The 23,334-nt window shown below is 36.8% G+C and overlaps 1 protein-coding gene across 1 annotated transcript; it reads left to right on the top strand.

The window, feature by feature from the left end:
- Positions 1-1,191: 1,191 nt before the first annotated feature.
- Positions 1,192-18,941, top strand: LOC137055718 (uncharacterized). The gene is made up of 14 exons (XM_067429598.1): positions 1,192-1,345; positions 9,224-9,616; positions 10,143-10,532; positions 10,614-10,685; positions 11,518-11,910; positions 13,486-13,878; positions 14,076-14,138; positions 15,663-15,797; positions 16,062-16,246; positions 17,319-17,476; positions 17,631-17,876; positions 18,088-18,250; positions 18,643-18,745; positions 18,838-18,941. The coding sequence occupies exons 1-14, from the start codon at positions 1,192-1,194 to the stop codon at positions 18,939-18,941; spliced, it is 2,952 nt and encodes a 983-aa protein (XP_067285699.1).
- Positions 18,942-23,334: the final 4,393 nt, after the last annotated feature.

Below are 23,334 nucleotides of genomic sequence, written 5' to 3'. Positions count from 1 at the left end.
TTGCAAGGCTGCATTCAATATGTTCATTTCCAAGCAGTCTAACACTCGTTTAGAATATCTCACTAAAGCCCTTAAAGTAGCTGGAAACGCAGGCAAGAGTCTAGAGGAAGTTCAGTATGTTCATGTCCGAGCACATACACTCCTGAAAGTTGCTTTAGGCTGCGTCAAAAATCATTTGCAATATTTTCTGTGATTTTCTGAATGGACTGTTGTGTGAGAGTAGAACAGTAAGAACTTGTTACCCTTATACTTAATGAAATGTTGGGTATGGTCATGCCGTGTGACATGGCCATATGTGAATGTTCTTATCAGATGTAATTGTTTTAAACATGTAGTGATTAGTCTACTAGTGCTCAATAAATGATTAAACTACTGACGTGAGACCTTTTGGCTGGTTATATCATGGTGTAGATTTATATTTAATCACTTTAACAACTTGAGCAAGGATGCCATGGTAATGTGATAAAACAATTAATTTGTCATATATTCAGTGCTTGTGTAATTATATCTGAGTGCACACTGTAGGATTTATAATTTAAAGTCCTTTACGACTGTTGCTGGTCAATGTATGAACACCATGTCACACTGTGGGATGTCTGTTGTCATCAAAGACTTCACATCAGAGGAATCCTTGAGGAGACGGCCAAACCATGTCCAAAATCATACAGCGTGAACCTGTTGATATTTTAACCATATATTTTTTTCTTCCCAAGAACATTTCACCAATTCCAAACCACATCAGTTTTAAATACTATGAAGATTGTAGATAATCATTTATAGGTGATGTAATTGTTGATGAGAGCTAAAAATGCCACCTTGTATTTCTGGAGACTCGGGTAGATTGCAGTTCTGGAAAATGTTGGCACAGGAGACTAAAGGGTTCCTGGTTTTTCACTCTTAATTCTTTGCCTTCATTCTTAAAGTGTTTTGTAGTCTTTTCTTTTCAACCTGTTTACAACAAAGCATTTAATTGTCCACACCTTCATTCTGAAATTTCCAAAGTGTCGCATCCTTCTCCTGTTATGATTGTATTCTATATTTATATATATTGTTGCTGGGAATCTTACAGATCCAACAGAAACATGATCTGATTTTAGGTCAACATATACATCACCTATTGTTTTCACTGTAATATCAGAGCGGCTAGAACACAACAGAGCATCGATACAATCTCTAACAACATAACGAGAAATGAAACACTTCTTCAAGGTATTGTTTAGAGATTTGTCCTTTTCCAGTAAAGATCCTCCTACAGTTATTAAAGGCACTGATGAGATTGTGAGAGCAGCAGTTCAGAATCACTGTATTGAGCGGATGAAGAAACCTGAGTTTGCTCTGATCTCAGGTAAAGTTATTTCTCTTCACTTGACCCAGCTTTTGACCGATCTAAATGATCTTTTATAATATCTGTGAACATTTTAATTTAAGCCTGCACAATAAACAAAAAGAAAGATGAATATAAGTGAATGTTTCATGCTGTGTGTGTGTGTGTGTGTGTGTGTGTGTGTAGGTGCTGTTCATCATGATGAGGTTTTTGATCTTACTGTGTGTGCCTCTGCTGATGATTAATGGTGAGTGTTTTAGGATCTGTCTGTGAACTGACAGAATAATTTCCCAATATTAAATCATTATCCTTAATTTGTCTATTAAAAATGGGAATGTTTATTATGAACATTTGTGAATCGTGTTGTTCATGTTCTTCACAGAAAAAGTGTCAGAGTTCAGTCAGTCTGCAAATATTTTCACAGTCGGCTGACATGTAAATGGATGTATAATATAAATCTTAATCTCAAGAACTAAAGCTCTTAAGGTTGAAAATTAGTGATTTGTAAAATTTTGGATGTATTCCCAAAACCATCAACACACAAAACTCCTGCATGAATGATATTTAGTAGGGGTGACCCCTAATAGTTGAAGATTCGATGCATCGATATGCAGGACCGGATTCAACCACTGATCTCAAGGTCGAATCTTTGCGGGTTTTATGAAACGAGGATCATACCATTTAGGCAATATGGTGCTCAATATTAGTGTTATATAGAGACGTGTTGTGGCCATGAGCGATCGCCCCTTGCCTGGTTCAGACTACATGATATTAGCCCGAATTTGGCACGATCTGTTTGACGTAAGGTGTCGTAGGGATTCGTAAACAATAATGGACGTCGGGATGCAAGAATCGGTTGTTTCATCTCGTAGAGTGTGTCATAGTATACGACAACCGAATTCGCGTCTGCGATATTTCACGACGTCATGACAAAAAGACTAGCATGTTTAATTTTTTTAAACTTCACGACGGGTTCTGTCATGTGTGACGCTGACCAACCGGATCACAGACAGTTTTCATACACAGCTTTCAAACACTGCGAAATGCATGAGAGATGACGGAGCGGCTAACTTTAGGTGGAATTATAAAATGGAGGAAAGGTTCGTGGAGCTGTGGCAACAGTATTCCTGCCCGGTGAGTAACGTTACTGGAATGTAAGCTTAAAAGATGTTTTACAAATACGTTGTGGTGGCAAGCTTTTACTACTGGCTAATAACTAAATATTTAATATAAAAAGAACAATATTTTACCTCAAGTTCTCTTTGGAGGATTGACAGCCCATAATATCCTCTTCCAGCAAGCCAGGAACATGTCCTTTGTTGCACTGTTAACAATTTTCTTGTATTTTTACAGTACATTACTGGCAGCACGGTTGCCAGCAAGTTACTGTATTTTTGATTTACAGTAACTGTACTGTAATTCAATTTACAGTACATAGAAATATTACTGTATATTTACAAAACAGTATTTTACTGTATTTTTGCCATTTTGGCTTGCTTATGCTGTAATTATATGGTATTGTACTGTAATATCTATATTGATACATTACTGCTAAATATTATTTATTTTTCAAAATAAAGACTACTACTACTACTACTAATATTATATTAGAATTATATAATAAATGTAGTTATTATACATCTATAGGAAGCAATATAACAATTTGTTACTGCAGAATACCTGCTAATCAAAAGACAATCCAAACAATGTTCTTGTCAAAAATATTGTTTTTATTCAGTCAAACTGTTAAAACCATTTCATTTAAAACCATTGCATGTTAAGTTCATCAGCAATTGACAGGTATGGCTGTTAAAGGGATAGTTAACCCAAAAAAATTAAAATTCTGTCATCATTTACTTTTTCTTCAAGTTGTTTCAAACCTGTGTAAGTTTCTTTGATCTGTTGAACACAAAATAAGATATTTTGTAGACTGTTGGTAACCAGACAGTTGAAGTAGCCATTGATTTCCATAGTAGGAAAAAAAAAACTATGGAAGTCAATGGGTGCCGTCAACTGTCTGGTTACCAACATTCTACAAAATATCTTCTTTTGTGTTCAACAGATCAAAGAAACTTACACAGGTTTGAAACAACATGAAGAAAAAGTAAATGATGACAGAATTTTAATTTTTGGGTCTACTATCCCTTTAAGTGTGCACAAATGTAAATTAAACAAAAACATACAAGAAAAGAGAACTTGGAAGATTGGGTTGGGTAAAAGAATGACAGGTGAGCAACAACAACTAAAAACCCAACAAAAACAACAAGCGTCCCACTAACAGTGGTTGGTGGGTGTAGGCTTCAATTTGAAGTTTTCCATTCAAACAATTGACATGTGGGTTGATGGCCGTCACCTTCCTCAGCACCATCCTCTTGGTCCTCTTGCTGACTCCATGGCAGTAGAACTCATCTGTCTGGCATTTCCATCTTCAGGGTTGATTCAGGAACCTGTTAGCAACATCATACCAGTCAATAAATATGATTTACAAAATTCCTCCCATCCTCCAACTTTAAATTCTTACTAAACTGTTGCACACCTGATTTAATTACAATACAGAAGTGAAATGCAGAAAGAAATTAACTTGCCTCTGAACAAGCTCTAGTCAAGAGAGCATTTCCCTCAATGGATGCTGTCATGATTGAATGTCCTGAAAATGAAAGAATGCAATGTTAATTACCTACAATCTTTTATTGTGAAAATAACCTTATCTCAACAAAGTCCATAAACGGCATCACTCCATTCTTAAATGGTACAATTTACATATTACTATTTGTACATATTCATTGAGTATATGTATGTGCAGTGAATAAAATGTCGTCTGTGAATTAAAATACGTATGTTAATTCAGCGGTGTGTGTGTGTGTGTGTGTGTGTGTGTGTGTGTGTGTGTGTGTGTGTGGCTGTAAAACCATCTTTGAGTGTGTATGAGTATGTTTGTCTGAGGATGTACGAGTGTGTGTGTATGTTTGAATGAGACTGCGTGTATGTGAGTGTGTAGCTGTACGAACATCTGTAAGTGAGTATGTACAGTATATGTGTATGTGTGAGTGAGTGGGTGTATGTATGAGTGTGTATGTGTGAGTGTATATGAGTGTGTAGCTGTACACATATCTGTGTGTGTATGCAATATATTTATGTGTGAGAGTATGTATAAGTATGTTTGTTTGTGTATGTGTGAGTGAGTGGATGAGTGTGTCTGTGTCAGGGTATATGAGTGGGTAGCTGTATAAACATTTTGTGAATGTACTATATAGTGTGTGTTTGCATGTGTGAGTGAGTGGGTGTATGATTGAGTGTCTATGAGTGAGAGTGTGTATGATTATGCATATGAGTTTGTTTGCATGTGTGAGTGAGTGAGTGAGTGGGTGGATGTATGAGTGAGTGTCTATGAGAGTGAGAGTGTGTATGATTATGTATATGAGTTTGTTTGCATTTGTGAGTGAGTGGATGTATGAGTGAGTGTCTATGAGAGTGAGAGTGTGTATGATTATGTATATGAGTTTGTTTGCATGTATGAGTGAGTGTCTATGGGAGTGAGAGTGTGTATGATTATGTATATGAGTTTGTTTGCATTTGTGAGTGAGTGGATGTATGAGTGAGTGTCTATGAGAGTGAGAGTGTGTATGATTATGTATATGAGTGTGTTATATACATAATCGAGTCCGTCTGCAGCCATTATCCGGGATAGGCTAATCTTTTAGCAGTTTGAGCAGTCAATGTACGTCTATTATAATACAATTATTTCTTGCTGACAGGCTCGGATCGGACATTACGGAGAGGATCCCTACATAGATTATGTTTTTGTTATCATAATATCATTCAATACCAGCTTCATGGGTTTTCTTTCTATTTTTGCGCTTTTCTAAACATAAAACAGCCAAAACACGCTGCTTCAAACATCGTTTGTTTACGCTTTCTGAAAGTTGATGACATCACGCACGTCGTGACAACAAGCGATGATTGGTCGAGTAGCAACGTGTAGTCTGACATGCTTCTAGTCCAGGACACGACAAGATTTTAGGAGTAAAAATCGCATAATCTGACAGTAACTAGGCATAAGGGCGCTGAGCTTCAGTCCGGTGTGCGATCCCCTTCAGGCACAATCGGCTTAAGAACGCACATATAAACGCACTCAAAGTGTTCTCTATAGGCAAGTATTTTTTTAGGTTTATTTATCAAAATGTTCTTTTATATATTTGTGTGATGTTCTGTGTTTCGATCGCGGCTTTTAAATGTTATGAAAGAAAAGTTAATTTACTAATGTGTAGTGTAGCTTAGTTTTGATCATTTTATTAAAAGTGGTGGCTGCGTGCCGTGTGTAAAGTAAAATAAAAATTGTCTTAGCCTCCTGCTGACTAGTCTCCTGCCCTTGCCACCCTGTAATACCGTTAATTTTTTTGTGGTCTATGGTTTACACACACAATAGATAATTCGACTATCAGTCGACCATAGAGAGATTCGAAAATTCAGATTTGAATGTGTAAATCCTTAAGCCCGGTGCACACTGTGTGATTTTGGCCACGATTTGGCCGTCTGAGACAAATTTAGCAAATCCTAAAAGATTCCTCAGATCCTAGGCTAAAATCTGACGTCTTTGGTCGTTAGTTTGACATGTTCACCGGCAGCCGATTAATGAGCGCTGCGATCAAATTTTACCTCAGACGAAATTCTGGCAGTGTCAGAAGATTTGGCACACAATCCTGCAGTGTGACTTCTCCTACAACAAAAGTCAAATATCTCCGTTTTTCAAGACAAACTCTGACCAAAACGAGAGCTAGAGATTTCTTTGTAGCCAGCATTTCAGTCCCGCGTGTAATGCAGCTCACCGTCACCGAACGCTTCATTCATTGATGATATAAAACTCCGGAGGAGTTTTCATGCGCGCGTCCGTTTTAAGCGCACCTTCACTATCGTGCAGTCTGACATTAATGCCAACTGAGATCTTACAGTGTGACATGGCTTACATCGGGGATCATGTTCGTACAGTCTGACAAGGGACATTCGCAAAGGATTTTGAAACATCGCACAGTGTGCAGGACCCATTAGTCGGGGACACCCCTAATATTTAGGCTTAATTTATTTTGAAATTAATAAAAGCTTACAACTTATAATTTAAGTTGGCACTAATAATTTACTTCAATATTCATCTAACTTAATCATTAATTCATTATTATCAATACATTATGGTGGGCTACAGTACTGCATATACACATTGAGTTGTGATGTAGGATTAGTTCTTACATTTTGTTACATTCGTCTAATTTCAATCTGACCCATCTTTGCACAACATGTTAAACAGTCTTGATTTCATTGGATGAGTCTTGATGAAATGTATAATTTGTGTTGCAGTTTGATGCACATTTAGTAATTTTATATTTGTGACAGCCACGCTAACAATTTAGGTTTATATAGAAATGTATACAACAGTATACAACATTCTGGTTCTCGAATCTGATTCTGAGAGCTTTTTCCAGCCGTGGTATATTCTCACAGTATCTGCACTTTCAAATAACTGTTTGTATCACTCTGCTTGTGGCAACTGTCATGTTTTTCTTTTCTTCTTTTTTTTCCTTTTTTTTCTTACAAATACTACAGTTATTGTGTCATGAAACTTATTTTTATGAGTTTTTCAGGCGGGAATGTAGTTATTTAGACCTCAAATATGTGACTCATATGAACATTTTATGCTTTTTTTTGTATCTTTCGCAGATGCAAGCTCCAGGCCAACAGTAGTTATTCAAATTGTTAATTTATTGCATTAAATATTCATATAGAAATAAACTATTTGTGCAAATACCCAAGGAGCATTCAGATATAGATACAGATCCCAGAAAACACTCTTTATCTTTTTCTTGGTTTTAAATGTTTCTCAACTCCGGTTCTCAGGACACCTCCCAGAATGTTTTCGGTATAGGCCTATCTCTATTTAACACACTAAAGCCCTATTCGCATGGGATTAGTATTAACCTGCACTGTAAAAAATTATATGTTCAATAAGTTATGACAGCATGTGTTTTTACATTGTTTTAACTCATCAAAATAAGTTAAGAAATGTTAATTTTTTTTTAATAAGTTGTACAAAATGCAACTCATTTTTTAAAGTCAGTTTAAAATAATCTAAGTTAAAATAACTATAATATCCAAGTCGATTGTACTTAAAAATTTCAGGCTGTGACTTTTTTGTTTTTTCCAATGTGGTGACCTAATTGCAGAGGATGTCTGTGATCTTAATCCTGTCTGTAATTTGTAAAAGTAAAAATTCCCCCGGCAAATGACCTACCATACAAATTTTGCTGAACACGGAATGTCCTGTGATAATATTAGTGCTGTGCGAATCAGTATCTCTATAAATCTGGCCAGGATTAGGCGAGTTGTGTACACTGTAAAAAATTATTTAGAAAAAAAGTTACCTGGTTGCCTTAAAATTTTGAGTTCATTGAAATTAAAATGTTGAGTTAATACAATGAACATTTGGAGATTCGACAACCTTTATTAAAATATTATTTAAAGATTTTGTAAGCATATTGGGAAATTGTGTGTTTTATTTCTGATGACGCAGTGAAACATGCCAAATACTGCTATTTTCATGATTTATCACATGTTTTATGTGGTTCAGATACCAAAATATTATGAGTTTCTATTTATTGAACAAATTTCCTTCATTGTATCAACTCAAATTTTTAAGTTCAATAAACACAACATTTTAACGCAACCAGGTTACTTACTTTTTTAAGATAAACCAACAAAAATCAACACATTTTTTTTACAGTGTATAGTTTTTGCAAGGCTTTTGTTTCCTGTGCACATTTTTTATCCATCTTTCGCAACACTGTTAACCCGAATAAGTTACCAGAACTAAAAAAATTGAGGCAATCACACATTATTGTTAGGTTTAGTAACTTACAAATTTTTAGTTACTGAATTTAAGATTGCACACAATGAAAAGGTCTCCATCTTAATTTGAACCAGCAACAGACGAGGCGAAAAGGACCGCCTTTTGTAAATGTCCACCAATTAGTGAATTAGTACTCCTGTTGCCAGTCAGAACTTCTTGCATGGTCACATCAAAGCAAGACCAGAGTGAGCTATTTTAATTAATTATGATTTTGAGTTCATACAACTTGAAATCTTAGGGTTAATAAGTTATACTAACTTATGTTTTTGAGTTTCTGGACTTATCTAGTATAATTAAGTCAAGATTACTTGATTTGTTTAAGTAAAGATAACATGGAGTCTGCGTTCATAACCTGCACTTTTGAATGCCTGTGCGACACATTACAGTTTCACTTTAAAATTAGCACCAGTTTTGGAGGGAACTGCTTGAATGGTGTGTTCAATATTATTCTTAAAGAAAAACACAAAAACCGTCATATTGTCAGCTCCTCACTCTCGTGATGAAATCTGATTCATGCTGCTGGTCTGTGCTCAGTTCAGTTTTTAAATTTAGCATCTGTTCTCTAACTGAACTAAATAATTTGTATTACTGTAAAAAAATCAAAAGGATGGTGAGAATGTGATGTAACGTAACACAGACTATCGCAGCAAGCCTAACATATAGCAGCCTGTGGTAATAAGGATCATACAACTATATATATATATATAATATGAAAAAAACAAACAGTTATAAGTCTTGACGTCATATTCGGGAGACAAGTCAGTAAATTCAAGTAAAATCACAGGCTTTGCTTATCCAGTGTGAATGCTCCATGCAAAATTCAGATTTAGGTAATTTTAGTAATTTTTAAATCACACAAGGTCCCCAGACAATACTAATCTCGTGTTAATAGGGCTTAAGAAGCTGATGAGTAGAATTGAGTGTTTTAATTAGTGAGACATTTGAAACATTCTGGTATGTGACTGTTTCATCACAGACCGTCTCCTTTTTCTTCCTTCTCTCAGAATCAACAACTTCCAGCTCTGATCCATGCTATGAATTTAAAACTCTGGATGAAACCTGGAGAAACATACAAAACCCATATCAATACTCTGGACGTAATGACACACTTGTTGACTGGAGTGGCTGGTATCGGCTGTATTTAAATGGAGAAAGTGCTCAGATGTCTGAGTGGTGTGTGAGTAATGCTGGATGTGGTGGTTACACTGGACTGTCTCTCAATGGTTCTCATCCAACACTTGAGGATGGAGTGGTGACCCGTGAAGTCATGGGAACATATAACTTGTGTGGCAACTACAGATCCACATCCATTCAAGTCAAAGCCTGTCCAGGAGATTATTACGTCTATGAACTTGTCAAGCCAGATGTGTCGATCCCCATGCCTTCATACTGTGCAGGTGAAGTTATAGAGTCTGTTTACAAAATATGTTTTTTGTGAGTTACATTGTATTTCATACAAATGCTATGCAAATGTTATTCAATTAATTTAAACTGAACTTAAAAGTGCAGTGCCATTTCTCTTCCTAAAAGAATCAGAGCAATATTTCCTGAACATGAAAACAGGAATATTAATCCGGTCCCTGTTGAACAGAATATTACAGCTAGTCTCAAGACAGCTAGACATTATGTTGTTGAGCCAGCAGTTTTCATGTTGGGCTTATCAAACAAACAGCAATTAATGATCTGAAAGAACATTTCAGTCTTTAGGAAACTCAACCTAAAATGCAGTTGTTTTAAGCTTTTAAATGTGACTTAAATTAGATAGAAAGTGTTTGGAGAAAAAAGTTACATGAATGCATTTCAATGATATTATCCAATCACACAAAAAGTGTTTGAAGGCATGTCACAACACACCGTCATTATTTATTTAAGGTGTAAAAATACTAAAATACTTCTACTATTTTCCCCTTTTTTCCATGACAGTTGCTTTCCAGAACATCAGCAGTGATCCCTGCTTTAACTATGAGTCTCTGGATCGTCCCTGGAGAGCCAACAATGAAAGTGGAGATAACGTTTGTGATGAACGTTTCTCCTGGAATGGCTGGTACCGGCTCTTCTACAATGAAATGGACATCCGGATGTCAGAGACCTGTGTTAGTTCATTCACCTGTAATACAAACTATAATCTGTGGCTCAATGGTCCTCACCCTCAGATAGAGGATGGAGTGGTGATCAGGGAGGTCTGTGGTAGATATCACTTGGGAAGTTGCTGTTATTACAAGACAAGACCCATCAGAGTGAAAGCGTGCCCAGGCAATTACTATGTCTATGAACTTGTGAATCCACAGGAATACTGTTCAGGATATTGCACAGGTACTTATATATAATTTTTTTTGAAGTCTTGTAAATGTTTTAAAATGATTTCTGTCATTACATGAATTTCCTTCTTTTTAGATGTCAGCACTATTTCACAGGTGGTTTCTACAGTGAGCCCAGATATATTCACTGGATCCAGCATCACCTTGAGTAAGTTGTAAATATACAAATGAGCTTATACAGTCCTTGACCAGCAACAGTGATAAATGTATGAACATGATCATTAGCCTAGAAATCTAGACACACCCAAGTGGCAGCAAATCTAATTTGGAGCCGGTGTCGTCTAGCAACTCTCCATAGACTTGCCAGCTGAAAAACACAAACTCTGGTCAGGCCAATCACATCATGTATAGAGTCGGTGGGCAGGGCTTAACATAATGACGGCAGAGTTGCAACGGTTCCGCATGCTACTTGAAAACAAAGAAGCTGGCGAATGGCTGCCTTTCGAATCAGCTTTGGCCGCTACTCTGGAAGACATGTTAGAAGAGTTAAGCTTTTCTTTGAGAAAAGAACAAAGAACGGCACTGAAGTCATTCTTAAGGCATGACGATGTGTTCAGAGTTTTGCCGACTGGATACGGCGAAAGTTTAATCTGCCAACTGGCTCCGCTTCTTCGTTGCTCTGGTTGGTTGTAGCGCTATCCTATCGCATGTAGAGGGAGTTTGAAAGACGACCGTTTATCCGCCCCTCAGATTGAGCTGTCAATGAGTTCCCAGACCAAACATCTTGATGTGGGTCTGGCTTGTCAGGCTACATGAACATGATTTATAATTCGCCTCTTTAATGATCTATTTAATGAAAGTTCTGATACAGTAAAAAGTGACCTTTTTGCATAAACGTGTTGCATCACTATTACACGGTCATGATGTGTATGAGTAATTTAAGAGTTTCATGATTACTGTGTTTGACTGATTCATATTCACACTTGTGAAGTTCCTTATTGAAAAATAACTATGTCTGTTTTGGTCTTCATCTAACACAGATTATGACCCATGCAATAACTACAACATACTCGACAACAACTGGAGAAGCCCACTCAGTTACTGGTCTGCGTATGGATCTATATCTAGTCATGATGACACTCGTGTAGAATGGGATGGCTGGTATCGACTCTTCAGGATTGGATCAAGTGCTCAGATGCCTGAGTGGTGTGCGCCTTACATGTCATGTGGAGGTTATATTGCTCTGTGGCTTGGTGGCTCTCATCCTCGGCTAGAAGATGGAGTTGTTACTCGTGAAATTTACGGCTCTCTATATAGTCAGTGCCGTCGCTACAGATCCAACCCAATCCAAGTCAAAGCTTGTCCTGGAAATTATTATGTCTACAAATTTACCAGGCCGGCTCTTTCAATCCCAGCTCCTGTATATTGTGCAGGTACATTCATTCTCATTTATGGTGATATGATCTATATGCATGAAACTCTATCTTCACTAAAAAACCAGATCATCTTCTAAATTACTTTTAATTGTGCCTAGATCGTATTCTCGTATTGGCAAAACTTTTTCCTCTTATGCTCCTAGGCTATGGAATGAAATGCAGAGTATTTTGATGCTAGAAGTGCTCCGATCTTTAAATTTTCTAGAAACCTTTTGGAGGTTTATTTGAAAAAATCATGTTCATGTTTGACTTTATGTTATAATTCATGTTTATATTGTGAATAAAAACAGAATGCAATGATGTGGAAGTGTCAAATTTCAATATTTTATTCAGAATACAACATGGATGACATAAGGTGATTTTAAATTTCATGGCATCTGCAAAAAGTTGGGGCAAGGCCATGTGAACTGAGTGCTGATAACAACTTGGGTTGTCCTTGTCCTCTTTTTTCAGGTTGACATGATGTCCCAGTTTTCCAAAAAATAACTTTTAATTTTGATTCGTCTGACCACAGAACAGTTTTCCATTTTACCACAGTCCATTTTAAATGAGCCTTGGCCCAGAGAAAACGCCTGCGCGTCTGGATCATGTTTAAATATGGCTTCTTTTTTAGCCGGCAATGGTGACTGGCACGGTGGATTGTGTTCACCGACAAAGTTTTCTGGAAGTATTTCTGAGCCCATGTAGTGACCCTTACGCACAGATTGTTCCAGATTCTCTCAATCTTTGGATTATATTATGCACTCTAGATGATGATAACTTTAAACTCTTTGCAGTTTTTCTTAGAGGAACTCCTTTCTGTCATTGCTCCACTATTTTTTGCTGCAGCATTGGGGAATTTGTGATCCTCTGCCCATCTTGACTTCCGAGAGACACTGCCACTCTGAGAGGCTCTTTTTATACCCAATCATGTTGCCAATTGACCTAATAAGTTGCAAATTGGTCCTCCAGCTGTTCCTTATACAGTATGTACATTTAACATTTCCGGGCTCTCATTGCTACCTGTCCTAACATTTTTGGAATGTGTAGCTCTCATGAAATCCAAAATGAGCCAATATTTGCATGACATTTCAAAATGTCTCACTTTCAACATTTTTGATAAGTTATCTATATTATATTGTCTATTATATTATTCTAAACTAAAAAATAAGTTTAAGAGATTATTGCATTCCTTTTTTATTCACAATTTGTACAGTGTCCCAACTTTATATATAAATATATATTTTTTTAATTTAGTCATATATGTTTAGTCAATATTAATCAGTATAATTACAAGAGTGTTGGACAGTATGTTTTGTATTTTTCGTTTTTATATTTAAGTCTTTAGATTTATTTTATTTTGTTGCTTTGTGCTGTCACTTTGACCAGGAATCCCTGGTAGAAGAGATTTATAGCTCAATGGGATTATTTCCAGATAAAATACAGGATAAATACATTTATATTTGACATTTATCTTAAATTATATTGTAGGCAGTGTCTACTAATGCAGTCCTGTTAAATATTAATGTATAATTATCTTGAATACATGTATTCTTTTGTATATAATGCACCTTTCTATTTTTTCCTTAATAGTATCTTTCACCACTCTAAGTGTCGACCCCTGCTACAACTATACCAGTCTGGATGAGCCTTGGAGAGCCACTGACAACTCTGATCAACAAAACTATGGCATGTGTGATTATAATGTGGACTGGAAGGGCTGGTACAGGCTGTTCTACAATGGTCAAAATGCTCAGGTGCCAGAATCATGTGTTAATCACGGCATGTGTGGCACTAATTACCCACTGTGGTTAAACGGATCTCACCCACAGCTGGAAGATGGAGTGGTCACCCGTCAGGTCTGTGTCTCCTCAGGGATTGGCTGCTGTTATTTCACATCCCACCCTATAAGAGTCAAAGCCTGTCCTGGAAATTACTATGTTTATGAGATTTTCAGGCCAATGATTTGTGGAGCTTACTGTGTAGGTGAGTATTTACCCATTTGTAATTTAGGCATTTAGCTATTTACTTACTCTGTTGTAGAAGCTGAAGGTATAGACTGACTTGCGTCATCTGGCATAAGGAAAATGTTATATCAATAAAAATAATTTAAAAACAAAATACAGAGACAATCCCATCCATATTATCCATTAATCACATGTCATTTTTATTTTTGTTTCCAGTAAAGATAAACACTACCTATACTACTGTCATACCAGTGACAACTACAACCACAAACACTACAGCCACAGAAGCTACAGCTAAAACTACAGCCGCAGAAGCTACAGCTAAAACTACAGCCGCAGAAGCTACAGCTAAAACTACAGCCGCAGAAGCTACAGCTAAAACTACAGCCGCAGAAGCTACAGCTAAAACTACAGCCACAGAATCTACAGCCGCTAAAACTACAGCCGCAGAAGCTACAGCTAAAACTACAGCCGCAGAAGCTACAGCTAAAACTACAGCCGCAGAAACTACAGCTAAAACTACAGCTAAAACTACAGCCGCAGAAGCTACAGCTAAAACTACAACCGCAGAAACTACAGCTGCTAAAACTACAGCCGCAGAAGCTACAGCTAAAACTACAACCGCAGAAACTACAGCTGCTAAAACTACAGCCACAGAAACTACAGCTAAAACTACAGCCACAGAAGCTACAGCTAAAACTACAGCCACAGAAACTACAGCTAAAACTACAGCCGCAGAAACTACAGCTGCTAAAACTACAGCCACAGAAGCTACAGCTAAAACTACAGCCACAGAAACTACAGCTAAAACTACAGCCGCAGAAGCTACAGCTAAAACTACAGCCGCAGAAACTACAGCTGCTAAAACTACAGCCACAGAAGCTACAGCTAAAACTACAGCCGCAGAAACTACAGCTAAAACTACAGCCGCAGAAACTACAGCTAAAACTACAGCCACAGAAGCTACAGCTAAAACTACAGCCGCAGAAACTACAGCTAAAACTACAGCCACAGAAGCTACAGCTAAAACTACAGCCGCAGAAACTACAGCTAAAACTACAGCCATAGTAGCTGAAACTAAAACTACAGCCACAGAAGCGATAGCTGAAACTAAAGCCACAGAAACTACAACTGAAGGCACTAAAAGTACATTAGCAGAAAATACAACAAAAAAAACAACCAGCGAAACAACAACCACAAACACTACATCTGGTAATATAATGTACTGTTATCTGTGGAGTTATTGTTTTACATGAACAAATCAGATCAGTGTAAAGTCCAGTGTGTTTTATGAGGATATATGAACAGAAATGCAATATAACAAATATGTTTTCAGTATGCGCCGCCATGTCTCTACAGTGGCCCTAAACGGACACACTTCTCTACAGAGCACTAGCTACTCTGTGCTCTCAGACGATGACATCTTTGTCCTGTGTCGGTCACTATAGCTTCTCTTTGTGTTTGGAAAGGGAGGGGTGAGCGGTAGACTGAGCCGTTGGTTGCAATTTGCAAACCTCACAGCTAGATGCCGCTTAGATTTTCTGCACTGAACCTTTAAATCTATAGTTGTAGAACTAGTTCCTTTGCAGACCACCAAAGCTAGCAGTGGCAGTTTTTGCTGTTTCTGAGACGTTTTGGGTTCATGTGTCTTATTGAAGGGCGCTGTGGATAATTATTCATGTCTGGGAGAAGAGAGGAGACAATAAAGTTCCAAGTTATTTCAATACAAGTAGGATGTTAATTTGATCAAGTGGATGAAGTTCTACTTTTCATGTGGTGTTGTATTTCATCTATCTGTGCTTTTCCTCTCAGATGTGAGAGATCCTTGTTCTGATCTCAGCTGCTCTGAGGATGAATGGTGTGGGATGAAAAATGACGTTTATGGCTGTTTATGTAAAAAGGACAATCACAGACCACAACCACATTCTGAATCTTTCGGTAATACAATTTTTCAGTCATTAGCCCTTATTCTTTCCTCGCATCCTCTAACAAATCCTTCTCTTGCGGGTCAAAATGATTGTTTAAATTTATATTAATGGGAGACAATAAAAAATGACTGTTAGATCATTTGTCAAAACTAAATCAGCAAAAATAAATATAGAACAGAGTGAAATTATGGAGTGACTATTAACTTTTTTATTTTTTTAAATAAACTTCAGGTCAAAATGGAGAGGATATAATCACCTTTCTTTCCTCTCTCAGGTTTCTCCGAAACCTGTGAAAGCAGCTCTGGCTCCATATCTGTGTCTCGCTGTCAGCTCTTTGAGGCTGGTTTTCCAGCTGATGTCTTACACCTCAATGATCCCAGCTGCAAAGGAACGGTCCGGAATGGCAGAGTGGAATTCAAGTTTGATAATGATGAACACATCTGTGGTACAAATCTTGTGGTAGGATATATTACACACTAGGGCTGCATGATAAATCACGTTTTACATGAAATCATGCTTATTGCAATTTGGCTTATCGTGATTATGAAAACGCAAAGGCCTTGATTATCTTTTATGCGAAGTTTGTCAGTGTGATCAGTAGTAAATGCTGTTCCATCTGAAAGCACTGCAAGTTTGAGTTGCTTATAACATGCATTTGACAAAGCAACACGCGTCAAACATCTTTCCAAATATGAAAAGCATTTAGTCATTTTTAATCAATCAAAGCCTTTCAATCTGTGTATTCAGCTCACCAATAGGATGATGTTCATAGCGATTTCCACAAGGATTTCCATGAATGAAGTGTGCTATCGTACTTCTGCAGCATATATTTGGAGTACCCTGCGAGAGAGCGCCCTCTGGTTTGCAGAGCAGCATTACTACTGATCACAGCCTTGCTGCACTGAGACGCTGAACATAAGATAACCGCATCCTTTGCCATTTCTCGTTATTGCGATTTGTCGTGCAGCCCTATTACACACAATGCTATTAAATACTGTCATCTGAGATTGTCACTGAATGTTTGATATAAAAACAAAAAAACAAAAATAATGTCATTTTTATCATATGTGTGATGGCAATTAAGTTTTTCTTGTATAGAAATGTAGAAAGCAATAGTTTTAATATAATGTTTACTCACAAGAGACCCAGTCATGATCAGTGTCGTTGGCAAACAAAGCGCTTCAGTTATACATAATGAAGGTTTACCAACTTATGAGTTCAGCTTGGAGTGAGAATTATTCCTGTGGAGCAACTCCTGACCTGACGTCACAAGAAGTGTATTGTTATTGTCAAAGCATATGGTAACTGAACAGAATATCATTAGGTTTACTGACAACATGTTACAATATTTACACATTGCATCTGTCTTGTCTGTCGTCATGTCTGTCTTTTCTCTGTGACTTTTTTTCACTGCATGAGAAGAGTGTCAGTTGCATGACAGTTTGCATCCCTGTGCATCTTTAGATTGTGGGTAAATTGATAGTAAGTACAATATTTGACATGCTCAAATATTACATCTGTGTTCCATCAGGCCAACAGCACCCACTTCATCTATGATAACTTTATTCTGGGGACACCGAAGTCAGGAGGTCTCATCAGCAGAGAGAAAATCCTGAAGCTTTCTTTCAGATGTGTTTATCCTCAGACACACACACTTTCCATGAATGTGGAGATCAACTCACTGGAGAGGTGGGAATCTTTAAAACAGGAAAAACTAATGCACAGTATAAAAATGAGTAAATATATACAAAAATACTCCAAGAATGGTTTGCTCTTAAATTTTCAAAATTTTATGCAAAATTTGCAGCGTATGTATATAACCTTTTCTTGAACATTTCATCAGCATTGTGCACAAGACTCTTCCCGCTGGTGAAGGCAGATATCGGGTCCGGATGATTCCATATCAGGATGAGGAGTTTATCCGGCCCTTCACTGGTAGAGTGGATGCAGAGCTCGACCAGGAGATGCATGTGGAAGTTCGTGTTGAGGGGGTCGACAGCCGCCAGTTTGCCCTGGTGATGGACACGTGTTGGGCTACACCTGAGAATGATCCTGATTACAGCCTCCGCTGGGACCTCATCCGTTCAGAGTAAAGCTCTGCTTTCCCCCCAATTCCTTTAAGCTTAGCCTTAACTTAATGTAACTCTTTTGCTGAATAAATTATAGTAATATCTCTTCTGGGATTACCTTAGGTACTTTGTTTCAGTATTTCTGAATTAAAGCACAAGATTCCATTTTTGAACATGAATGTAAATGTGTGATGATTTGCAAGAGATCTTGAATGTTTCAGATATTCTCAGGTGTCCCAATCCAGATGACGACACAGTGGAGCTGCTGCAGAACGGCGTCTCCACATCCAGCCGTTTCTCCTTCAGGATGTTTATCTTCACTGCAAACTCCACTAAGCTTTACCTGCACTGTGCTGTTCACCTTTGCCTTCGGTCAAGCAATCGCTGCTCATTGGTCAGTTTACAAAACCTCTCATAATTAATACATTTGTGAATTTTTAATGAGTAGCTTTAGTACTGTACTGTAGTTGTGAAATAATTTTTCAATGAATTTTTGAAAAATCATGTCATTTATCAATTATATTAGCCAGTGTCTCAGTCTGTCTGTGTATGGATGGAGTTTAATGTGGTACGTGACTGATTCATAAATGTTTATGAATCTGAAAATCCTTGATCAAACACTATTGGTATGATTTTAAGAATTAATGTTCAAGGCTGCTAAATACTTTATTTTATATATGTATTTGTTTTTGCTGCCCTCTGCTGGAGACTCTCCTTTGTCTCATGTTAGTTCAGTGATATTTAACAGGGATTCACACAGCTGGATGTTGCTCTTTCCTCCATCAGGACTGTGCCTCTGGACACCAGCGGAGAGAGGGCAGGTCTCTGGACTTCCATGACAGTGCTTCCATATGCATGGGTCCTCTGGTGTGGTCTGGAGGGAACACAGGTGAACATTTCTGTCATTTGAATCATTTGTAATAAAGGTTTCTGATGATTTATGATTTTCTGATTTCATTGGATTATATTCCCTGTTCACAGATGAGTTTGTCCCAGACCAAGTGAAGGAATCTGAGGCCTCTTGTCTTTGTGCTTCTCTGATGCTGTTACTTGTTCCTCTGATGAGTGTCCTGACACACTTTTAGTTTAGTCCCACAACATTTTACATGCCTTTTGTCTAATGCCATTTTATTAAATGTGGTACTGACGTCACACTGGTTTTGGGTTTCTGATTGTTATGTGTAGCCTCTGTTTGTTCACTTACAATCCCTGGTTTAATGGTTTCATTATTAATTAATTATTCACAATTGCTATATATGCAATGTGTAATTAGATCATACAGGATGGAAAGTGTTATAGTGTCACAAATCAGAGATTTGTTTTAGAAAAAAAGAGATGAATTTCAATTAATTTCCAATAAAAATAATATTCCCAATAAATTATAGTTAGCGTTAACCATTTAAATGTCATATGGTCAGATAAAACCAAAATGGAACTTTTTTGGTAAAAACTCAACTTGTTGTGTATGGGGTGGAAACATGCTTTGGGACTGTTTTTTTTTCTGCAATGGGACCAGGACGACTGATTCGTGTAAAGGAAAGAATGAATGTGGCAATTTATCATGAGATTTTATGTAAAAATCTCTTTCCATCAGCAAGGGCATTGAAGATGAAACGTGGCTAGGTCTTTCAGCATGACAATGATCCCAAGCACATAGCCTGGACAATGAAGGAGTAGCTTTGTTAGAAGCGTTTCAAGGTCCTGGAGTCTCCAGATCTCAACCCTATAGAAAATCTTTGGAGAGAGTTGAAAATCCATGTAGCCCCAAAACATCACTGCCCTAGAGAAGATCTGCATGGAGGAATGGGCCAAACTACCAGCAACAGTGTGTAAAAACCTTGTAGCGACTTACAGAAAACGTAAATCCACCATAATTTGCAAATAAATTATTTAAAAATCAGACAATGGGATTTTCTGGATTTTTTATTCTCATTCTGTCTCTCATAGTTGAAGTGTACTTATAATGAAAATTACAGGCCTCTCTCCTCTTTTTAAGTGGAAGAACTTTTGGTGGCTGACTAAATACTTTTTTGCCCCTCTGTATGTCATTTAGGTATCAGCTTTGCCTTCTGGTGCCAGTTGCATAAACATAGTCAAAGTAGTTCTTAATTTACTATGCTCTATATGCTAAGTGGTAGTTAACCAAAGGGCAACTTTTTCAATTACTTTTAAATACTTTTCCAATTCAAATTAAACTACATTTTAAGTAACTGACTTAAATACCTTATTATCAGGCTTAGGGGGGAAATAAATCCCAAATAACTTTTTAAGACTAGTCTAAGATGTTTTTCAACCAACCTCAGATGTCTTCAATTTTATTTTAGGAGAAACATGTTACATTTATTTTTTATGAATACTAAAATTATCCTTCAAATAGAATTATATGTTTCATAATATCAAGGGTTATTCATTTAAATCTTCAATGCACAGAAATTAATATGCAACCCAGAGGGAAGAAAAAATAAACTTTAACCATTCGAATGTTTCTGAAGACATAAATGTGGTTGCATTAACATTAAATGGAGACTTTTTCTTGAGTCTCCTGTTTCTCACACTTGTCTCCTGAGACAAAAACTCTGCCATTCTAACATTTGTCTCCGAATACGTCGAACACTGTAACGGCCACCTAAAGTATGTTGAATACTGTTCATGATGTTAATGTTGCTACGCCTTTAAGATAGCGTCTTCTATGGTGCACGCTGTTCTTACGTGAGCGCGCACGCGTTGTGAGTGTAAGTGTGACGAGAGATGACTGCTCTACGGCTGACTGATGTTTCAGCTTAACGATGTTACTTTTCCCCTTTTGTTTGTAAACTAAAGTTTCTCAGAGTGTTTTCTTTTCCTTCCCCCCCCCCCCCCCCCCCCCCCCCCCCCCCCCCCCCGCTCTTTTACATGTATGGGAAGAGTGTGTGCTTTTGTGCGAACTCCTATAAAGACTTGTGGGACTACCAATTCATTTGACCCGTGATTTTTCTTGCCTCCTGTTTTCTTTCTATTTTCCACCTGGGCAGACGCCGAAGCCCTCTGGTAGACGTTACAACATGACCGACTGAAAGGGAACACAGTGTGTGATATCTCTTCTGAAACTTTAGAGAAGACAAGTGTGAAACCATTGGAGGGTTTAGTTTAGGAGAAAAGACAAATATGAGCAATCCAATCTCTCTGGCTAAGGAGTAAAGTCTGAACACAGTGTGTGATGGTATGTGGCGAGGTGAACGAGCGAGAGACATGGGAGGAGCGAGTGAGACCGGGGACGTGATTGCGAAGGAGCATCACCTGCGAGCCATAACTAAGAGTCAAATATAAACAGTCATTTCCATTAAATCTAATATATATATATTAGATTTATATATATATATATAGATTTATTATATATATATATATATATATATATATATATATATATATATATATATATATATATATATATATATTTTTTTTTTCAAAATCAACTTAAATTTAAAAAGCACATTCCACTAATAAGATTTAATTTGTCATAAAAACTACTGGAATATTAGGCTATGTAATATTGATCCAATTTTTTTAAAAAGTATACTGTATAATATTTTCATAGTGTAGATGAGTGTAATGAAATTGTGTTATTAAATTACAAAATTAATGTAATTGTTGTATTACTAAGGTAAAATGTGTAATTCAATTAGTTACTAATCATATTAAAAGGAAATTGCTTTGCATTGATAAAGGTGTATAAACTGGTCCCTAGAAGAACACAGATTCCAGAGTCTGTTTGCAAAGGATGTGTTTGTAACTGACATGCTTGCAGTTACAAATGTTACTATACTAATGCTCCACTTAAAAATGTTTCTCAATTAATTTAACAAAATTGTCTGTTCTATTCCAAACAGAATAGATACAATATTCATTAGTCTTAAACAGTTTTCCCAAACACGCTTGATCAGAAAAAATTATAATCCGGTCCCTGTTGAACAGAAGTTTTCATGTTGGGCTCCTCATTTTTCTTACGTTTTCTGTCTTTGGTAAAACTCAACCTAAAAAGCTCAACCTAACGCTGTGGCTACCCTTATGTGGCTGTTAAATTTGACAGGAGAAAGGGGTGTGAAATTTAATTTTAATTCAACTTTATCGACAACATAGGGGAGAACAGGGTTAGCTGTAACACACATGAGTTAAAACTTTCCACACTTGCCAGGATGAAGAAACTAAGTCTATTTACTAGTTGCCATATCAACATTATTTTGAGAAAAATTGCACCAAAATTAAAAAATCTTCGGAAGATATTACTGAACATTTATTTAACCATAAAAGTTAATTTCTTACTTAAGTTTATTTTCATCTCTGTTTTTTTGTGATTATTTAAAAAAAGACAAATTTGATATTATTTGAATCTTATATCTGTTATTTAACAGTGTGAGATCGTTCTTTAATGCTGAACTAACATCAGAAGACGCGAGCCGTGACTTGGTGTTCAATATGATTAAAATTACAGGCCTCTCTCATCTTTTTAAGTGGGCGAACTTGCACAATTGGGGGCTGACTAAATACTTGTTTCCCCGCTGTACGTCCTGTCGCCACAGGCGCTGTACTTCTGCTGAAGGCAAAGTCACTTTGGCTCCTAAGCAGAAAAAGCAAGGATGCGGTATTCCACTTCCTTATTTATACCCGTGCTGCAGGGAGGAGCGTGAAATGGGTGAAACGCATTCCCTTGGGTCATTTTTAAACACTCAAAGATTGGTCTCTGAAAATGATCCCCAATTCGTTGGTCAGTTCTGATGTAAGTCTCTGTTCCCTCTTTCAGGGAACGAGGGTTACACCACCGATACGGTTTTAAATCTACTTTTTCCCCATAAATGTTTTTGCTCGGGTTAGGGCACTTAACTTGGAGTAAATAAATGAATAAGTAAAACACAAAAAGGACAAATAATGATGGATATTATTGAATTTACTGCAAACGCAGTTAACAAATTTAACATTGCACTGTCATATAGAAATGCACTTCTGTGTAAAGCAGTGATTTTAAGCTATAATGCCATAAAGTAAATGTACTGCTATTAAATGTTGTCATTTACTCACCTTCATGTCATTCCTAACCTGTATGACTTTCACTCTTCTGTGAAACTCAAAAGATGTTTTGAAGAATGTTTTGGTTGCCGTGCCTTCTATTGTATGACAAAAACATTCTGTTCTGTACAAGAATGTAAAAAGGTTTGGCATGCCATTAGGGTTTATTAATTATTAGTTTGGGTTGTTGGTTGGTCTTTCCCTTTAAAAAACAAGAACATCTGTCAACACCTAATTAATGTAGGAGAAGACACTGTACTTAGTAATTTTGTATATAATTACTTCTTCCTCATACCATGCAAACAAAGTGCAATCAAGTTCAGCTAGTTATATTGCTATATATATATATATATATATATATATATATATATATATATATATATATATGTATAATTATATATATATTTTAAATCAAACGCAAATGCATATGTTTTTTTA

This window comes from Pseudorasbora parva, chromosome 21, assembly GCF_024679245.1.
Source record: "Pseudorasbora parva isolate DD20220531a chromosome 21, ASM2467924v1, whole genome shotgun sequence".
Lineage (NCBI taxonomy): Eukaryota > Metazoa > Chordata > Actinopteri > Cypriniformes > Gobionidae > Pseudorasbora > Pseudorasbora parva.
This window is presented reverse-complemented; position numbering and strand designations above follow the sequence as displayed.

Bases quoted from the DNA above. Each gene is read 5' to 3' on its own strand.
- LOC137055718 (XM_067429598.1), top strand. From the start codon at position 1,192: ATGAAACACTTCTTCAAGGTATTGTTTAGAGATTTGTCCTTTTCCAGT. The intron at 10,533-10,613 runs GTACTTATATAT...CCTTCTTTTTAG, and splicing joins CTGTTCAGGATATTGCACAG to ATGTCAGCACTATTTCACAG. The intron at 11,911-13,485 runs GTACATTCATTC...TTTCCTTAATAG, and splicing joins AGCTCCTGTATATTGTGCAG to TATCTTTCACCACTCTAAGT.